A 20,137-nucleotide genomic window follows, 5' to 3' on the forward strand; every position below is an offset into this window, starting at 1 on the left:
CGTGCTTTTAAAGGAAAAGAAAAAGAGAAAGGAAGAACGAGAAAGAGGGTAAACCAACGAAAACGAATGAACGAGCTAACGACGAAATATGGCAACAAACGAACCCACGGACGGGCGTACGTACGTACGGACTGTTGGCTCCTCAGCAAGTCCCCGCTGGCCGTTTCGTCGTGTCGATTGCTGCAGCAGACCAAATATTCGCAAGCAGTGGATCATCAGTTTGTGGGTTGCGTCGCTGCATCTGTTCCACTGCTGCCGCTGCTTTGTTTTCGACCACTACGCTCTGGGTTGCAATCCGTTTCTACATTTCGTGAGTCCTTTTAAGTGTTTTTCTCTTCTTGGGTTTATCCTTGGCGGCCGTCTGTGCCACCACGCCGTTACGGAGGACGCCCTCCTTGCGGTTAAATCCATTGGGGGTTTCCTCGTCGCCCTGGGTGAGGCAGGATTGGTGATGGTGCAAGCTGGAACTGTGCCCTCGCCACCAGCTGCGGATGAGACATGGAGGAGCGTTGCGGTGACTGGGTGGAGATTTCAGTGCACTGCGTGATATTAAGAGATCAGTAGAAGGGCGTCACGCACAGCTTCTGGGTTCCAGAGGTGAGCCGTGGTTGAGGAAATTTTGTGGAAGTTTGTCTGAGAGAGTGAATGTAGGTGGCTGAATCGCGTTGGATTTCGGGGGAACTGGATGGGTGGGGTGTGTTTAGGGTTTTCTTTCTGCTGAATTTCCTTGTCGACCTAAACGTGTTGCGATACGCTGTGTTGAAATTGGTTCAGTATCTCTGGAAGAGTTGTTGTTGAATGTGTGAGGGCTGGTTTTTTCGCTACTCCATGACTTGTTGCTGCATTTGTTAGATGCGAAACGTCGGAAACGGACGTCCTCATTGTATGCACGCTGGAGCATGAGGCGGGTGAAACTGGCAAATTAAAACTCCACTTAATGTGGTTGGTCTTCCTGAGGTGAAAAAAGGAACATAATCCTGATCTTATAATTAACAAATACCCTCGGTTACAGAATCGGTATGTTCGTCGAACTGGAGAAGAGCAACAGGTGAATTTGCCATTTTCGTGTAGACCTAGTGGGAACTTTCTCCATTTACATCTTTTGATTTTGATTCTTTTTTTCTTATTTGTTTGTGCTTTGGTTTAAAAGTTGTATAATCTTCATAGTGATTTCTAGCGATTCCTGCCTTGGGCACTTGCAGGGTTCATGATTTTGGAGGTTTACAATGAGAGAATGATAGGTTAAGTATTTTAAGGACGTAAGACTTGTACGTTGCACTTTTTATTGTCAAGTTGCGCTTAGTTATCATAATCCCTTATAAGTTTAGAAAACGTAAATTAATTACACATCTAGAGTAATTGGAGTAGATAATCTCACAGTTTTGACCATAATAGTCATATCCCGTGATCTGCATGGACTGTGATCAATAAAAATCTTTACATGTAGTTCACACAATTATCTGTGCATCTAACAATGTTTTCAATTTTATATCTTTATACTTTTTATATGAAAAATAAAAATAGAATATGTCAACAAATCATCACTTAAGTTGGTATACATGAAGACAATGTGCACATCATGTTGTATCAAATTAGGGTTCTCAAATCAATAACAAAGTAAGCAAAAGTACTTAGCCATAAATGCAAGTGTTTAGAGTTATTTTATCATTTCATTGCTCACATGTAGTTTTTATATTTATTTGGTTCATTGGTTAGGGTTTGAATCTTCAAGAAAAATCAATGTACTTATTTTTACTACTTTGAAAGGCAAGATCATGATTTACTGTATTTTTTTCTTGCAGTTCATAAGTACATACTTTTAATATTCAGCTTTTATGAGGTAAACTTTCTCATGAAACAGATCAAATAACATATTGCATTGGACCATAAATGTCTTGAAATAGCGATATTTTAAATCTCGATTTTTGAGAACACTGAATTTTTCTTGTATTCCTTTCTACATTATGGTCAGTATACTTGTTTGGCATAAGTTTCAATGCAGATCGTAGTATTTCAAATCACCATTAAATTTTGTACAATAATGTTTTGTGGTACAAATTGTTTGATTTTAACAATGAGATACAGTTTTTACATGATATAATAGTGTATAGTAGTTGTAGATGTTCGATGTTGTACATATTCTCTGATGGGTGTTTTTTCATTTATTTTTAAAGCATGTACCTTCAAGAATGAAAATAACATGTTGATGTAGTTACTGAAAATAGGTCAAACAGGACACCACTATAGATATATATATATAGATATATATATTAACACATGTAGTAAGAATCAATTTGGTTTGATCTACAGCAACTTGTGAGTCATAATTTGGTCAAAACATTGTATGTGTCCTTAATTAATTAAACAACACTACCATGTTAGTATGTTGCAAATAGTGATCACATGTTCTATTTGTTTTCATACTATTTTAGCAATCAAACATAATACAAGATCACTATTAGAAACAGAACAATATTCAGAACACTATCAATTTTCAGAATCAATACAACAGTGGAAAATAAAACACTTTACACCATATTTGAGCCTTGTATTTTACAAATTAAAATACACCAATCAAAAAGGTAGGATTCTTATTTTTATTATTTTTGTATCATATATATATATATAATCAATATTTCAGTAAATGAAACAAAAAAAAAAATGTCAAAATACTCGAGTACCTGTGATATAACTAAAATTTATAATCACTATGCTTTATGCGAGCTTACTTGCTTACGTTTGAGAAATATGTGAATTATTTTCAAATTACTTTTAACTTTCATTGACACGTTACTTTTTGGGTGTAGTACATTTTGAGTTTAAAAGAAAACGAAAGGAATAAGAAAAAAGAAAAATAATTATCACCTTTCATTCAGTCACATTTGTGGCTTTTTATCAACTATGGCTGAATTTTCTTTCCTCGAACTTCACAGAAAGAAATTATAGCAAACTAAACGTGGAGCATGATAGCAAGGAAGGATGACGTCACCATCGTCCAGCTCCCCTGTCTATACGGCCAGGGTTCGATTCCACATCCTAGCTTCCAACGGACTACGAGCGCGGAGAAAGGGAGGGAAAAATGGCGCCAAACCTGTTTCAAAATTTAACCATGCGATCGCAATCGGACGGTCAGCCACCTCGATCTGCGGCGTGCTCACCAAGCGATCCCATTGGCTCGTTCTCATCATCTCGGTATATAAAGCGTGAGCTCAGACGTCAGATCTTCAGCTTCGTTGCTGTCTTGTTTTCCACGACTTCCCTCTCTGTTGAGTGACTCTACTCTTGTTGCGTTTTCGTTTGTGCTGTTGCTTGTCTACGTCAGATAGTGCTATTTGCCTGTCTTTCCTTTTCGCTACCAGGCCGAAATGGCTCCAAAGGCAGGTGAGGAGCAGAAGGCTGGCAAATCGAAGGCCGAAAAGAAGCCCGTGGTGAAGAAGGCGGAGAAGAAGATTAAGGCCGACACCAAGGGCGATGCGAAGAAGAAGAAGTCTAAGAAGAGTGTCGAGACCTACAAGATTTACATCTACAAGGTCTTGAAGCAGGTATATACTTATTCTCTGTAAATTCCGACTAGCTATTCCTTTGCCTGCATTACACCCTATGTTCTCTTCAATGTCGAAGTCATGTCCTGTGAGTTGCTTGTTGTTGAAGGAACACGTATTGGTCATGAAAATACAGCGAACTGCGCAGCGTAGGATGATGCCATCTCTTCTGGCACTGAAGATGCTAGTCTACCTTTTGTTGAATATATTCTATTTTCTCAGGTGCACCCTGATACCGGTATTTCATCGAAGGCGATGGGTATTATGAACTCATTTATTAATGATATTTTCGAGAAGCTGGCCCAAGAGGCTGCTCGTCTGGCACGGTACAATAAGAAGCCAACGATCACTTCTCGCGAGATCCAAACTGCTGTGAGGTTAATATTGCCAGGGGAATTGGCGAAGCACGCCGTGTCAGAAGGTACAAAGGCGGTGACTAAGTTTACTAGCGCATAAGGTGTTTCTGGTCTGAATCCCTTCAATATAATTTGGTGTTTATTAACACCATCATCTGTGATAATTTATGCTCTTGCAACCTGAACTAGTCGTGATCTGAAGGATGTGATCAAACCATACAGCTGGACTAGTTCTGGAAACTTCGCATGTGATTTGGTATGAACACTAGTCCTATCTTTGATGAGGTAGTACCAACAGCATGGGAGAGACACGTGGTAGAAACTTTTTGGATGATAGAAACGCCTCGATTCCAGCAACAAATCGCCTCGCTTCTCTCTTAGAGGTAACGAGACGGCGGACTTGTTGTCTAGAAAATCTTGCATGGAATAATTATTCCGCTATTTCTAAGATTGGGTGCTAGCATTCTGCATGAACTGTAAGCCGTTTCTATAAAGAAAATACACTCACTAATTGGGTCGGCGGTAAATTTCAGTAGCCCGCTAGCCTCGTCTCCGCATCACACGCTAGTCGGTACTGCAGATTAACAGGAGGCCATGTTGGCACGTAATAGTTGTGGGTCTCAGCTCACTTGCGCACGTCCTGAAAGTAGTGCCCGCCCGGATGATAAGTTCATCTCACTGAAATGAGTTTGTAATCAACTTTGTCTCTGCGAGCCCTGCTTGAATATCAGAGCTGATGGCATGTGTCCCAACAGCAAGCCAGTGAAATCAGGACACAGTCCTTTGGGGAAGAACACTTGTCAATAATTGTGATACTTTCAAATACAATTTCATCGTCTGATCTAACTACCATTTGCAGTCTGAACCATAAGAGACTACTCTCTCCCATTTTACAACGCCCATTGTTAACAATGACAATCAGAAGTGGATATTGTTCCCCTTGCCGAAAGGTAATGTGACTTGCAGCTGGATGGTGAACAATTGATCTACATAATACCCACTTCTGGACTATCGGTCTGGCGTTTACAAGGTGCAATGATTACGATGAAGCGGTAAGAAGCCATGGTTTGATGGATTCCCTCTCCTAAACTTCGGAAAATGGACGCGGTCATTAAACATGTCAATGAAAAGTCCGCTGAGACATTTTCACAGTGTGAATCATTAACGTCTGTGTAGATGAGGTAAACACAGTATTTCCATGCTAATCTAAAAGTATCACACAAGGTCACAATATCACATGTGTAAGAAACATATGTTAACTGTCACTACGTTGTGTATACGTGAAACATATCAATTTCCCTACAATATACAGCGGAGATAAGCAAATTGAAAATTCCAAAAATAATTAATACTTAACTGTGAACAGAAAACGAATCATGAAATCGATTTGATAAACATTCATACTAATTTCCAACTTGAATAATTGAGAAACATTAAAACAGCAATTTCACAATAGGATCCCTGGTTCATGGTTTCAACAAAATCACACACACGTATTCTTATCTGCAGATATATGTATATACAGATGTATAGGAATTATACGACATTGTAGAAAGAAAAGTTACATGTCAGCATGATTGAAGCTCACCTGAATGCTCGGTAGAATAATTCGTCGTCGAAGAAATTATCTGTGTATTGGAGGTATTCAAGGAGCAGTTTTCTTAATTTGCTCAGGAAAACATAATTCGTCGGGAGGGAATGTCCAGTGGAATCCAAGGCACACGCTGAAACGGGAAAGCATAAGGAAAATATGGGATGCACAGACTTGGAAGGAAGGAAGGAAGCCAGCCACACTACTCTACTCGGTGGAACAACGCGCAGCCCCCGTTCACCCGCCTGCCTCGTTCGCAGCCTTCCTCGTTCACTGCCCCGGCGGCGCCCTCCACCACGACCACGACCACGCCACTGACGCTGACGCTGGTGACCCAGTGTTGCTGTGCGCTAGTGTGGTTGCGGCGCATGCTGCCATCACGCGCGTGGAGAGAACCAGCGAGGGACACAGCCAGCGAGAGAGAGAGAGAGAGAGAGAGAGAGAGAGGGTGTTGCAAGTATGCATTAGCATCGTTGCCTGTCCCCTAATTCTGGCTTTCGCCCAGTCTCCCTGTCAGGCGTGGTCACCTCCATCGCCAGCGCCGGCGTTATTCCCTCCCGCTGCCTTTACTCTTCTCGCAGCATTGACTGGCAGGACCTTGGGGTGCTGGAGGGAGAATTTGCTCCTGAGAGGTAGAGTTTGTGGTTTGGCGTCGTCGGTACTGCCCCCCCTGAGGTGTTGCGACAGCGGGTTGGATATTGAGGAGCTTGCCACCGGCGTCCTTGAGGATTCTTCGTTTTGCATCAGGTTTGTGAGCTTTGGCTAGAAGCTCTGCAGGGTTTGGCTGCCTTGAAGCTTTTGAATCGGGGAGGTTCGGGGCGGAGAATTCGATTGCTGCCAGATGCTGCTGGAATCTTCTGGATGTTGCTTGATTGGGTGGGAGGTGTATACCGCGTTTTTACCATTGCTGTAACTACGATTTTTTTTTTTTTTTTTTTTTTTTTTTGTGATTTTTTAGGTTAGCTCTGGAATTGGGTGGTTGCTTGGATCGCCTGCAGTGAAACGAATAGGGAGGGTACTTGGTGTGTTAGTGCAGGGAAGCTTGGATTTGTTGAAATTGGTTCTGAGGGTTTTGGAGTCCCATTGGATTGCGGGATGACTTGTGGATTTGGGTCAAGGGCATGCCTGCACGGTGGAAACAACGATTACGTGGGGCAATTTACCGATAGCTTTCCGGAGCTTGGAGGTACGGTACATGATGTCCATTTCCTTGAGATGAACAGTGGCACTATTGCCGGATATTTTTCTTGATGCGGCTTATCGTGGCGGTGGTTTGAGGCGACGTACAAGTGCAGTAGCTCCTCGAAAGCCAGCATTTCAGGAGAGCGTGGTTCTAGGTCAGGCATTCTAACAGTGTGCGGATAGAACAGCAAGAGAACTAGAGATGGTTTTTAAGTTCAAGCGCGTGATGCAGCGCGGGACCAAGGGTAAAACCGATGATAAAACCGATGCATCCGCTTCGGCACCCGATGTCGTAAGTCAGGCAGCGGGCAGCAGAGTTGGTAACTATGCCGTGGGAGCTCCAGCATCAGCTGGGGTCCCTGCTAGCAGTAAGGTTGGTGGTGCTGCAGCAGCTGTGCATCCGGTGGGGAAATTTGGAGCAGTGGTGAAGCAGCCGACCCCAAGCTTCGAGACCCTGCCGTCGTTCAGAGATGTGCCGACGTCGGATAGACAGAATTTGTTCGTTCGAAAGCTGGCTCTGTGCTGCCGCACGTTCGATTTCACGGATCCGACGATGGATGTGAAGGAGAAAGAAATCAAGCGGCAGATGCTGCTGGAGCTGGTGGACTACGTGACCTCTGGGTCGGGGAAGTTCACGGAAGCGGTCTTCGAGGACATCACGAGGATGCTGGCAGCCAATTTGTTCCGAACCCTGCCTCCGTCCTCCCACGAGAATAAGGGTTCGGAGAGTTTTGACGCGGAGGAGGAAGAGCCGACTATGGAGCCGGCGTGGCCACACCTGCAGATCGTGTACGAATTTCTGTTGCGGTACGTGGTGTCGAGTGAGACGGACGCGAAGCTGGCGAAGAGATACATTGATCATTCGTTCGTGCTGAGACTGCTGGACCTGTTCGACAGCGAGGATCCTCGGGAGAGGGAATACCTGAAGACGATATTGCACCGGATATACGGGAAGTTCATGGTGCACCGGCCCTTCATACGAAAGGCCATCAACAACATATTTTACAGGTTAATATTTGAGACGGAGAAGCACAACGGGATCGCGGAGCTTTTGGAGATACTGGGGAGCATCATCAATGGGTTCGCGCTGCCCCTGAAGGAGGAGCACAAGGTATTTTTGGTGCGGGCGCTGATCCCGCTGCACAAGCCAAAGTGTGTGTCGATGTACCATCAGCAGCTGTCGTACTGCATTATCCAGTTCGTGGAGAAGGACTTCAAGCTGGGGGATGTGGTGATAAGGGGGCTGCTGCGGTACTGGCCGATGACGAACAGTCAGAAAGAGGTGCTGTTTCTGGGGGAGTTGGAAGAGGTGTTGGAGGCGACACAGAGCGCAGAGTTTCAGAAGTGCATAGTCCCGCTGTTTCGACAGATCGGTCGGTGTCTGAACAGTTCGCATTTTCAGGTATGCGTTGTGATGTGCGCTTGAAATCTGAGATAGTTTGTAAGGGGATTTGGACTTCGGGGCGTTGTTGACGCAGTCCTTGGAAGTGGAATTATGCCTGTGGTTGTTGAACTTGCACATTATTATTTATATGCGGATGGAGCTGGAATGTACCAAAGTAGTGTGGACCAGAAAAAGATAGTCGAAATATTGCCCCGAGGATTATGAGTGATTGTACATTAACTGTTGTTTAATTGTTGAGGCGTACGTTTTAAGCGGTTTAAAAGTTATAGTAGCGATTTGAAAGGTCTATGCTAAGTACCCTCAGTGGAAGACTTTGACAATGAATTGCGACCTGCGAGCTGATGTATTTTGGTTCTTCTTGATAGCGTGCTGTGTGCTTGGAAAGTGTATTCGTAGTTGCACTGCCGAGGGGTTACTGCATGTGGTTAAAAGTATCAATGGTGTACCCTCTCTCGCCCTAGGCGTAGCGGTAATACTTTCTCACGAGCTAATTCCTGCCATGATTACGAAATTCAGGTTGCAGAGCGTGCGCTGTTTTTGTGGAATAATGATCACATTGTGAGCCTAGTGGCCCAGAATCGACAGGTGGTGCTACCAATCATCTTTCCTGCTCTAGAGAGGAACACACGAAGCCACTGGAATCAGGCCGTACACGGGTTGACGCTGAACGTGCGCAAAATGTTTGTGGAGATGGATCAGGAGCTATTCCAAGAATGCCAACGCAAGTATGAGGAAGATGAAGCCAAGGCCAAAGGAGTGGGAGAAATGCGGGATTTAACATGGAAACGACTGGAGATTGCCGGGAACCCGCGTAGTAATGTTGGTAGTCAACACACTTTTGCATCGTCGCATGATGTGCCAAATTCAACCACAGTCCCAAAGAATGCAGCAGCAGGGACCAGAGCCTCAGTAGCGGCTTAGGGTATTGCTCGAATTGTGGAGAAGTAGCGTTATTTCCTCTAGCGTGAAGCGGGCTATTGCCAAGATGCAGGTTAAGCTTGCATTTTCTCTCTTCTGCTCCTTCGGAAAGGGGTTGTCTGCCTCCCCAGTGATCCTGACGAGGGTGCTTCTTCGTTTCGGTTGCAAGTGAGTAAAGGTGTCAGGGTTGCAGCAGACCGGGAGTGGTGCTAACACAATGGCAAAGTCGGACTGGGCAAGGGTCTGAAGGGTAGGATTGAGTTTTGTTGAAACTCAGGGTAAAAGCAGGATCAGGGAACGTCTGTGCTAAGAGACGTGCAGATTGCATATGCGGTAATATCCAAGTTCTATCTTATCATCTTCCAACATTTTTGTTATTTGCTCGTGATATAATTAGGGTGCATCAGGGGATTAAAATGAGGTAAGATTGTACGATTAGTAGGTGTTTGTTTTTGAGCAGGGCATCTGCTTTTATTGTTTTTTGTATAGAAAACTTAGGAACATACCCTTAGGAGCTTGAATAGCTGTGCCCAAGTGCATGATGGCATTTGTTACTTGTGATGGTTGGTGAGTGAGTCAAAAAGTTGTGGAGATTTGGCAAGTAACCGGATTTTTTTCTCTTATTGGAAGTATGTAGGGAGGGGAGGGGTCGTTGAGAGATTTGTACGCAGGTTAAACTTAAAATGCAATGTTGAGCATTTCAGTACACGAAGATTGATAACTTGCGTGAGAAAGCATTCCAGCTGTGGAGAGGTGCATTGTTTACCCAGAGCTTTAGTGATCAGTTTCCTTTTTTACTGATCAATTACCTTGTGGCGACTTGAGAGTGTTTGTCATCAGTAGATGCACAAATCTCGCTTTTGTGAACAAATGATTATATTGTTAGATTCTTTTGTGAACGCTTGGCTTAGTCCGAATAGCTTAACTTAATGTATAATTTACTGTTTTAGTAGGTTAGCGAGCATATGATAGATATTCTTGCATTCTCTGGAAAGCTGCGTAAACGTGACTTCCCTATTTTGAGGTTGGATGGACCAACACATGGTCAATTCTTCGTTGAGGATCGAGACCAAAGTTCTTTCAACGCCAGCGATGAAGAAGATTGACATCTATGTTGGCTTTTCCTGATTAATATGCGAGTGATAAATAAGCTTTATTGCCATTTCATCATACTTCGCATTTCATCCCATACAATTTGTACAAGTTACTCATTATCTATCTTGAGAATGAAGGGTTTTATAATAGAAGTGTGGGGAGGAGTTTCACTAGTTTTACAGCGTATAAATAGCAGGCTGTACAATGGGTTGTAAAACTACCTCCACACTTGTACGTAAGGAAGATGAATGTCCAAAATCGCGTTTTATCTAATTTAATAATCTGGGCAGGTCTGAACTTGTTTTGCATGCGTGCTTATCTTGTGAGTCTGAAGGTGACGAGGGCGATGAACCCGAGTAAACACACTTTATCTCAAAGCAATATAACTCATCTGGTAAATAGTAGCAATTGAATGAATGTCTAATCTGGAACTAGAATCTACTTTGGGGCACTATTATAGCTGGCGGAACAACCCACAGCCTGGAAGTAAATTATGGGTGGCATTGCTGCTGGGAGAATGCACCAATTCTAAAAGCACAGCTAGTCTCTGCGAAGTCACTGCCAACAGGCTCATTCAAACGGATATCCGGCGAACCCTTTGAGGACATGAAGAAGCTCATGGAGCTTGGTCGTGGATTTCAAGAATCGTGGGTGGTAGATTTCGGGGCAGGAGGAGGAGTGTGAAAACCTGTGCGTGTCTGGGAGCGTGCCTTCCCTCGCGTCGGCGTCCTCCAATCACTAGTTTCTGTCTCGATACACGCTTGTGCGTTTGCGCCACGCTTTCTGTCCTCACCCCACTTGTTTCTCTTCTCGTAGAGGCTTTCTGTGGAGTCTCTGAAGCAGTGATTTGGTTCTGTATGTGCTACGAAGTTGATCGTTGCAGTTGACGAGGTTTCGGCGGAATTTGTAGCGATTAAGAGGCTGTTGCGGTTGATACCGGAAGGCCCTAGGGACGTATTGGAGTTTGTTGGCATTTCTTGTGCTATCAGGTAGCTGATCGGTTCTATTTCTCGGATTGTTTGTTTATTCCTTAACTCGTTTTTGGTGTTTTCCACTTTAGGACGGGGAAACTGTGACATGTGCTTGTTTGTGGAGCGATTAGTGTAGTGGGAGATTGATGAGGCTTTTGTTTCACTGGACCTCGTGACGTGAAAGCTGATGTTGAAATTCTGCTCTTGTTGAGCTTTTTTGTAGAGCATTACACGCATCGGTCACGAGGGGTTTTAGAAGAGTTGGAAGGGTTTGTGAGAACTCTTCCTCGTACTGAATTAAGTAGAGATTTTCGAAATATGTTCACGTAAAAGTGTGACTTGTCCATTGTGCGATCTGGATGTAATGTCTGAGCACGCGGTGTGTAACTGGTTGTGGCCATTTTTCGAGGAACTTCACAATCTCATACACGATTGGCATGGATGGAAGAGGACTTATTTGCGAGCTCCTGTGCTTCATTATGTTCTATTAATGTAATAACCGTATTTTCTTTCTTATTATTGTGTGAAGTGCACTAGGAAAACGTAGCTCTTAGCGTCATCCTGGATCCAGTGATGGTATGAATTAAACATAGAAACAGTATTGTTTTGATGCAAAGCAAGGTATACTCTTATTCTCATTCTTATTCTTGTTATCCGCTACGTTCAGACCATGTAGTCCTTAGATCACATCTTTATTTTAATTTTTTACTTACTTTCTTTGGTCGGGATTTTACACAGACCCTCCGAAGGTATTGTTTTAATCCTTCACAATCACTTTTCATTTCAGCTGTGGTATCGGTGCTTGATCATGTTGTATCGTTTGCCTTACTTCGCAGTTACCTCTGAATTTTGGGTAAGTTTGAGGCAACTAAGTTCCTTCTACAGTGTATGTCCAAAACCAACGAAATCAGTAAACAAATGCATATGCTTACTAGGGGAGCTCGGGCTTTCTGAAGCATACGACCTTATGCTATTCCTATCTTTATCACGTTTCAGCCCACGTGAGCAGTCCCCTTTTTTGCATGTCGATCTTCAAACTGTGCCAATACAAGTCAAAATGTCGATCGTGTGCTGGAGTACTGCTAATATGTCATGGATAACTATTGCAGGGAAAGCATGCCGCATGCAGACGCTCAAGGGCGCGATCGAAAGATCGCAATCGCAGTTGATTTGAGTGATGAGAGTGCCTATGCGGTGAAATGGGCAGTGGCCAACTACCTTCGCCCTGGGGACAACGTAATCATACTCCATGTGCGGCCCACGAGTGTTCTTTTTGGAGCGGATTGGGGTGCAACAGATCAAGTTCTTGAAGCTGATGACAAGGAGTCTCAGCAAAAAATGGAAGATGATTTTGCCATTTTCACTGAAACTAAAAGCGCCGACCTTGCCAAACCATTGTTGGACGCTGGCATACCTTACAAGATTCACATCGTGAAAGATCATGACATGAAAGAGCGAATCTGCTTGGAGGTTGAGCGTCTTGGAGTCAGTGCAATGATCATGGGTAGCCGAGGTAGGAGCATCCCAACTTCTTGTTTCGCTGTCCTTGAGGGGCAGTATTGTTGTCCCACACTTTGCTTATGAAGATCCTAATCATATAGCATTCCCTTTTTTTTTTGTGAATTCTCTAAACCATTCAAATATCTGAGCAACACGCACGAACGAAGTTATGATTGTTTCTTTGAGCTGTAAGAGTAGAATTCTACGATGCATAGTGCGGTGTGAGAAATTAACTTCTAAGTTGTTGAAAAACGTGAGAGCAACGATTATTGCATCTGCACTTGATGCAGTATGAATCTATCATCATGTGTCTCAGAATACGTTTTTTTTATTTTTTATTCCTGGGTGCAAGCGTTCACGCACGCTCTGAGCCAACTGTGGGTTTTCTTCTGCTCCTACAGGTGTAGGTGCCACTAGACGCTCTCGAAAATCCCGCCTTGGAAGTGTCAGTGACTACTGTCTTTACCATTGTGAGTGCCCTGTGATCGTTGTGAGGTTCCCAGAAGATCAAAATGGCCAAACTATTGTGCACCGGTCGAATTCCAGGCCCAGAACTCCAAGCCCACATGCATCTCCGAGCCCAACTCCCAAGGTTCCAGTTCAAACCGGTGAGGAAATGCCTGTTTGAGACGTGCTGATTGACGCTGCACCTGCTTCATGGCAACACGAGAGCATCCTCGGGTACCTCAACAGCGTCGGCAACAAAGGATTATGCTGAATAGTTGGAGAAGACTCATCACTTCATCATCAAGCAGGAAACTAGTTTGTGATGGCTTGGAATGACTCTTGTCTACGTTATGTTGCATTGTAACTTGGCAATGGGCTACAGTATTCAACCACATCATTCCTACTGTATAGAGAGACTTCTAAAGCATTCGAGCAGGTTGTGATGAGGTTTTGTTTTACAAATTCGATGTGACCCTCCTGGCTGTTGTGAGAAGTTTGTTTTGGTGATTTCCTGCTGAAAGTGTGTTATCAGTCGTTCTAGTTGTTGACCCAAAGTGGCAAAACTTAGTTACAGCAACAGACATGTTGCTATATTAATGTAGTGTTTTGACCCGTTCTCGTTCTCGGTGTTTAACTGATTTGTGCTTGCTTTCCAGCGTAGTGTTTCATTTTAATTAACGAACAGATTTTAATCAGTAATTTTAATTATTTCAGAATACATTACTTGCATGCCTAATGAAAGTGCATCAACATATAAATAATTGATATATATTTGTGTATATCATAGACAAAAGACAATACCAATAAGTTAATGATATTCTTGGAGAGGCAACAAAAAGAAACTGAATTACACAACTGATAATATCTTGTTTATTATTGTCATATAATTTATGTATTAAGTTGTACATGTTTCTTTATTGTTTCTCTTCTAAATGACTGAAGGTAATTGAGATTAAATTTTGGCAAACAATGGTTGTAGTAGTAAAGGTAGTGCATGAGACTATACTGGACAACATAATGCTAACAATGAATTCTTCAACCTTGTCTTATTACCATGATATTTAAATGTGCCTAAATGTTCTTGAATGAACCAAATTGATTATATATATATATATATATATATATATATCTTACAACACAACATATATTTTAAAAAAGATGCATGTAATACTAAACAAAAGACATGGTAATAATATTTGATTGGTCTAATTTAAAACAAAATATACTTTAAAGTATCTAGTAGAATATGTTATATACATGTAATGATCTTTCTTATCCATCAATGTATTCACCAAAAAATGTTCAAAAAATAATTAAAGGTAAAGGTGCCAATTGAAATTTTAATATATATTTACAAACTTGTTTGTTTTTTCTTTAAAATTTAGTTAAATTTAGTATTATACACCAAATTATTTTTTGTATCTAAGTTAAACTTAAAAGAAATTAAAATTATATTATTTAGTATTTGCTTTTAGAATAAGTAATAATAATAGTTTTTTAAAAATTTATTAAAAAATCTAAGTTATGTTAATGATATAATCATTGTCTTCTTAATTAAATAACATAATAGTAAATACTTTTGGAGATCTTTTGCAATGTATATTAAATTTTAAAGTTTAATATATTCTATTTCATATAAAAATAGTATCTTTAAGCTATAAGATAGCACTTTAAAAAAACCAATTATTATTATAAAGAATACAAATTAATATATAATATAAATAAAATTATACTTTTGCTACTAGAAGCACCTTATTTAAGGAGTAAAAGTTAATTTTGAAGCTTGAGTTCATAATAATAGATAAATTTTGTGGTACAAATTTATAGTTGAAAAAAATATATATATTATTAGGTTTATACATAGAGAAATGTTAAATAGACCAAAGTTTTACTAAATCTGTTGAAGGAAAGAACTCATTTAGTTGTTGCTAATGGTCAATAGAGTATATGAGTAATGAGGGATATCCTACAAGGTTAGTTGCTGGTCTATAGTGCCTTAGAATACAAGGAGAGGGCTGGTCCTAAGAGATATCCCATATGGGTTGTAACACATGGTACCTTGGTACTAGTATATAAGAAAAGGGTTGGCATGGGAAGAATCATCTCATACCACATTCTATTTGTGAAGTGCAACCTTGCTGGTCCTAACTTGCTTGTGTGGAGTTTGCTTTCTATGTTTCAATAGGTTATGGGCCCACACTCTCTTACCAAGTAAGTTGTTCTTGCATTATTTTCTTTGTTGCTTACTTTGGTGGTTGGGATCTTATGGTAGAATGGTGCTAGTGTGTTGTTGAAGTCATTGCTCCTGGATTTGTGAGTATATGAGTTTTGTGCAAGACCTTGATAGTGTCTTTGCTGAAGTAACACTAGTGTTTGAAAGTTTCATGAGATAGTGAGTCATTTTGAGTGGAGTGACGTGAGGGAGACTTATGAGAGCCATAGAATTACTTTACAATTCATTCCCCACCATTTAGACGTGATTTGGACTCATAATTTACAAAAAGTTGCAAAACAGCGAATTCTGGGTTTGTGGTTCAGCGATCTTTGAGTAGTGATATCTTCTCCATTACAACTCCAAATCAAGAGTTTTTTGGACCTACGTGTAGCTTGAGATGGCATCTTTTGAGGGTGATAGCTTGAGAATGGTTGAAAAGTTCAAAGGTGACAACTTTCACCACTGGAAGGCCAAAATGGAGCTACTTTTGGCGTCATTGGATCTTTGGGAGATTGTATGTGAGGACGAAGAGGCACCTGGGGTAGAGGCAAGTATCAAGGAGCATAAGGAGTTCAAAAGACGAGAAAAGAAGGCTTTTGGCATAATTGCCACCAATTTAGATGAGAGCAACTTTGCTCATGTCATTTCTTGCAAAGGGGCAGCAGAGGCATGGAAGACTCTTTGCAACGTCTATGAGAGTAGAAATCTCTCCAATGTACTATGGTCAAGGCAAAAATTCTTCACCGTGAAGATGGAAGAAGGTGAAGATCTCATGGCTCATGTGAATAAGGTAAAAGCACTTGCAAACCAACTTGCTGTTATTGACAAGCCTTTACCTGAAGAAGATGTTGTGATGACATTGCTCTCAAGCCTTCCGGACTCCTATTCCTCCCTCATTGTGGCATTGGAGTCAATTTCAAGAAAAGATCTTACTTTGGACTATGTCACGGCAAGACTAGCCCATGAAGTGACCAAAAGAAAGCAAAAGGAGTCTATTGGAGAGCAATCAGCACTATTCACGAGACCAAGTAAGGCAAGTACTTCCATTCAACGTAATCTTCCCAAAACTTGTTATATTTGTGGAAAACCAGGGCATTTTGCTAGGAATTGTTTCAAGGCAAAGAGAGGAGAAAGAGAGAATGCCAATAATGCTTTTCATGACCATGGAGGTGATGACTTTGCATTCATGGCAAAACAAACTTCTTCCATGCTTGATATGAGCAAATGGATCGTGGATTCTGGATGTACCAAACACATGACTCCATACAAGTGTTCATTTAACACTTATCAACCAATTCCAGCAACTAAGGTTTGGTTAGGTGATAATGGTATGGTACAAGCCATTGGAATGGGCACCATTGTAGTGGAAGTAGTGGTGAAGGGCATAAGCAAGAGGATCACACTCAAGGATGTGTTGCATGAGCCAAAGATGAAGAAGAACCTCCTTTCGGTGAGTAAACTTGTAAGTCATGGGTGCAAAGTGCAATTCAATATGAATGGATGTTTTGTGAGAACCATGGAAGGCAAAGAAGTAGCAAAAGGGATTAGAGATGGCAATCTCTATATTATCAATTGCAAGCGCATCAATGGAGTAGAGGTTGCTGCTTTTGCTGAATTTCCATCAAATGAAGATAAGGTGGACATTTGGCATCAAAGACTTGGACATTTGAATGCCAAAAGCATGAAGGAGCTTCAATCCATGGTAAGTGGCTTAGACCTTGGCCATTCTACTATGAATCTATCTTGTGAAGGTTGCATTCAAGGCAAACAACATAGGACACCATTTCCTAGTGGAATTGCAACAAGAGCAAATCAATTGCTGGAGCTTGTGCATTCGGATGTTTGTGGACCCATGAAAACAGCATCTATGAGTGGAGCAAGATATTTTGTCACATTTATTGATGACTTTTCAAGGAAGGTATGGATTTATATCATCAAGGCCAAAAGTGAGTGTTTTGTTAAGTTTAAGGAGTAGAAAGCACTTGTGGAGAAGCAATGTGAGCACAAGATTAAGGTGCTGCGATCGGACAATGGAGGTGAGTATTTGTCCAAAGACTTTGATGAGTTATTGAAGCATGAAGGCATTGCAAGACAAACCTCCACTCCCTATACCCCACAACAAAATGGAGTTGCTGAAAGAGCAAATCGCACCATTGTGGAGATGGCAAGGAGTATGATTCATGCTCAAAAGCTTGGATATGAGTATTGGGCGGAAGCTGTGGTAAATGCCGTATATACAAGAAATAGGTGTCCCACAAGTGCACTTGAAGGAATGACTCCCGAAGAAGCTTGGACTGGTAAGAAACCTTGTTTATCTCATATGAGGATTTTTGGATGCATTGCATATGCTAAAGTTCCAGATAGTATGAGAGGCAAACTTGATGCAAAGGGCACAAGATGTGCATTCCTTGGATATTGTGAAGGCACCAAGGCATATAGGCTCATGTGTTTAGACACCAAAAAGATCATCAAAAGTCGTGATGTAGAGTTCTTGGAGTATAAGAGTGCAAGTGAAAAGTGGGAGATGTGTCCAAGTGGGAGTAGTGGTGTGTTTGTGGACACATCTTCAATTTCAGCAAACAAAGAAGAAGATGAAGAAGAGCATTCTCAAAGTGAAGATGGAAATGAAGATATCATTGAAGAAGAGCCCAACTCTATAAAGACTTCAATTCCAGCAAGATACAACAAGGACAATGAAGAGAATGAAGATGAAGAATATCAACCAATGAATGAGAGAAGGAAGTGTATGAGCCATAGAAGGCAGCAAGAGGTGCATGAAGGCTCATCTTCTTTGCATGAAAGAAGATATCCAACACGTGAAAGAAGACCACAAGGTGAATGGTGGAAGAACCACATCTTTCCACAAGTAAGTGAAGATCAGGCCAATGTTGCTCTTCTTGATGATCCATTGACTTTGTGTGATGCAATGAGGTGTGGTGATGCAATAAAGTGAGAGATTGCTATGCAAGAAGAGTACAAATCTCTTATGGACAACAAGACATGGGAGTTGACTCCACTTCCACCAAATCGTTCAGCAATTGGATGTAAGTGGGTGTTTAGAATCAAGAGAGATGCTATAGGCAATGTTGTGAGGTACAAAGCAAGATTGGTTGCCAAAGGCTACTCACAAGTTGCTGGAGTAGATTTTAATGAGACATTTGCTCCAGTGGCCAAATTCACTACCATTAGAACTATAGTAGCAATTGGAGCATCAATAGACTTGGAGATGCATCAAATGGACGTCAAGACAGCCTTCTTAAATGGAGAATTGGAAGAAGACATCTACATGGAGCAACCTCAAGGATTTATTGATCAAGACAAACCCAACCTTGTATGCAAGTTGAAGAAGTCATTGTATGGACTCAAGCAATCACCAAGAGCATGGTATCAACGCATTGACTCATTCTTTGTGAAGGAAGGTTTTATAAGAAGTGAAGCTGACCATTCTTTGTATGTGTTGCAAGCCAAGGACTTCTTGCTGGTTGTGATCCTCTATGTAGATGATTTAATCATCTTAAGCAACACCATGGTAAAATTAGATTGGTTGAAGAAGAAATTGGAGAAAGAGTTTGAAATGAGTGATTTGGGAGAGCTTCATTATTGTTTGGGTGTGGAATTTACAAGGAATAGAGTATCAAAGACCATCACATTGAGTCAAAGCAAGTACATTGAAGAAGTATTGAAACGATTCAATATGCAAGATTGCAAGCCCATTGGAACTCCATGGGAAGCCAACTTGAAGTTGATGAAGCTCACGGATGAGGAATATGCTGAAGTTGAGCATCAAATGCAAGGCATACCATACAAGGCAGCAGTAGGCTCACTCATGTATGCAATGGTGGGTACAAGGATGGATCTTGCATTTGCAGTAAGTGTTGTAAGTCAACACATGGCAAAACCAGGTCCTATGCATTGGGCAACCATCAAAAGAATCATGAGGTACTTGAAAGGCTCTTTGAACCATAAACTATGTCTTGGAGGAAATAACATTGCATTACATGGATATTGTGATGCGGATTGGGCTGGAGATACAAATGATAGAAGATCAACAACGGGCTATGTATTCTTTGTTGGAATGGGAGCCATATCTTGGAATTGTAAGAGACAACCAACCATTGCAAGGTCCACAATGGAGGCGGAGTATATGGCAGCAAGTCATGGAGCAATGGAGGCAATTTGGTTGAGGTTGTTGTTGGAAGACATTGGACTTGTGCAATTGGAAGCCACTCCATTGAGATGTGACAATCAAGGATGTTTGGCTTTTGCAAAGAATCCAAAGCATCATGCAAGAACCAAGCACATTGATATTCAACACCACTTTATAAGAGAGAAGATAGAGATGGGAGTTATTGATATGATGTATTGTGAAACCAAATACATGTTGGCTGATTTGCTAACAAAAGCCTTGGTGAAAGAGAGACACAACATATTGAGTAAGGCATTAGGATTGATAGCTAATTGACCAGTAGCAAAGTGGGAGTGTTGAAGGAAAGAACTCATTTAGTTGTTGCTAATGGTCAATAGAGTATATGAGTAATGAGGGATATCCTACAAGGTTAGTTGCTGGTCTATAGTGCCTTAGAATACAAGGAGAGGGCTGGTCCTAAGAGATATCCCATATGGGTTGTAACACATGGTACCTTGGTACTAGTATATAAGAAAAGGGTTGGCATGGGAAGAATCATCTCATACCACATTCTATTTGTGAAGTGCAACCTTGCTGGTCCTAACTTGCTTGTGTGGAGTTTGCTTTCTATGTTTCAATAAAATCAACCCACCCATCCAAACCATCATAAAAAAATAAAAAAAATAAAAAACAAACAAACCAACAAATAACATCTAGATTTACTTCTCCACTATTGGATTTGCAACCAATAATAACCATCTACATTCATTGTGATTACCGTATTTTTTT

The 20,137-nt window shown here is 41.5% G+C and overlaps 5 protein-coding genes across 13 annotated transcripts; all 5 read left to right on the forward strand.

Annotated features, from left to right (window-relative positions):
• The first annotated feature begins 55 nt into the window (after positions 1-55).
• Positions 56-1,456, forward strand: LOC112291438 (uncharacterized). Of its 2 annotated transcripts, XM_073538901.2 has the most exons (3): positions 56-597; positions 853-1,048; positions 1,203-1,456. In XM_073538901.2, the coding sequence occupies exon 1, from the start codon at positions 89-91 to the stop codon at positions 545-547; it is 459 nt and encodes a 152-aa protein (XP_073395002.1). In that variant the 5' UTR covers positions 56-88; the 3' UTR covers positions 548-597; positions 853-1,048; positions 1,203-1,456. The 2 variants fall into 2 exon arrangements, with proteins under 2 accessions (XP_073395002.1, XP_073395001.1); XM_073538900.2 differs by having other exon boundaries at positions 853-1,456.
• Positions 1,457-3,238: 1,782 nt separating this feature from the next.
• Positions 3,239-4,346, forward strand: LOC112291437 (histone H2B.11). 2 transcript variants are annotated; one of them, XM_090255961.1, is made up of 2 exons: positions 3,239-3,542; positions 3,652-4,346. In XM_090255961.1, exons 1-2 carry the CDS (start codon positions 3,366-3,368, stop codon positions 3,808-3,810), a joined length of 336 nt encoding a protein of 111 aa, XP_090112087.1. In that variant the 5' UTR covers positions 3,239-3,365; the 3' UTR covers positions 3,811-4,346. The 2 variants fall into 2 exon arrangements, with proteins under 2 accessions (XP_090112087.1, XP_024394594.1); XM_024538826.3 differs by having other exon boundaries at positions 3,765-4,346.
• Positions 4,347-5,490: 1,144 nt separating this feature from the next.
• Positions 5,491-6,839, forward strand: LOC141046213 (uncharacterized). Its single transcript, XM_073538884.2, has 2 exons — positions 5,491-6,236; positions 6,521-6,839. The coding sequence occupies exons 1-2, from the start codon at positions 5,491-5,493 to the stop codon at positions 6,738-6,740; spliced, it is 966 nt and encodes a 321-aa protein (XP_073394985.1). The 3' UTR covers positions 6,741-6,839.
• Positions 6,448-10,166, forward strand: LOC112291434 (serine/threonine protein phosphatase 2A 57 kDa regulatory subunit B' theta isoform). Of its 2 annotated transcripts, XR_002972436.3 has the most exons (3): positions 6,448-8,073; positions 8,593-9,327; positions 9,632-10,166. XR_002972436.3 is itself a non-coding variant. In XM_024538818.3 (2 exons), exons 1-2 carry the CDS (start codon positions 6,874-6,876, stop codon positions 8,995-8,997), a joined length of 1,605 nt encoding a protein of 534 aa, XP_024394586.1. In that variant the 5' UTR covers positions 6,448-6,873; the 3' UTR covers positions 8,998-10,166. The 2 variants fall into 2 exon arrangements, 1 of the variants encoding a protein (XP_024394586.1); XM_024538818.3 differs by having other exon boundaries at positions 8,593-10,166.
• A 651-nt stretch (positions 10,167-10,817) lies between these two features.
• Positions 10,818-13,629, forward strand: LOC112291436 (universal stress protein PHOS32). 6 transcript variants are annotated; one of them, XM_024538820.3, is made up of 5 exons: positions 10,818-11,078; positions 11,284-11,552; positions 11,799-11,809; positions 12,170-12,573; positions 12,962-13,629. In XM_024538820.3, exons 2-5 carry the CDS (start codon positions 11,502-11,504, stop codon positions 13,186-13,188), a joined length of 693 nt encoding a protein of 230 aa, XP_024394588.1. In that variant the 5' UTR covers positions 10,818-11,078; positions 11,284-11,501; the 3' UTR covers positions 13,189-13,629. The 6 variants fall into 6 exon arrangements, with proteins under 6 accessions (XP_024394588.1, XP_024394590.1, XP_024394587.1 ...); XM_024538822.3 differs by lacking the exon at positions 11,284-11,552 and adding an exon at positions 11,590-11,681; XM_024538819.3 differs by lacking the exon at positions 11,799-11,809.
• Positions 13,630-20,137: the final 6,508 nt, after the last annotated feature.

Source organism: Physcomitrium patens, chromosome 14, assembly GCF_059467195.1.
Source record: "Physcomitrium patens ecotype Gransden chromosome 14, ASM5946719v1, whole genome shotgun sequence".
Classification (NCBI taxonomy): domain Eukaryota; kingdom Viridiplantae; phylum Streptophyta; class Bryopsida; order Funariales; family Funariaceae; genus Physcomitrium; species Physcomitrium patens.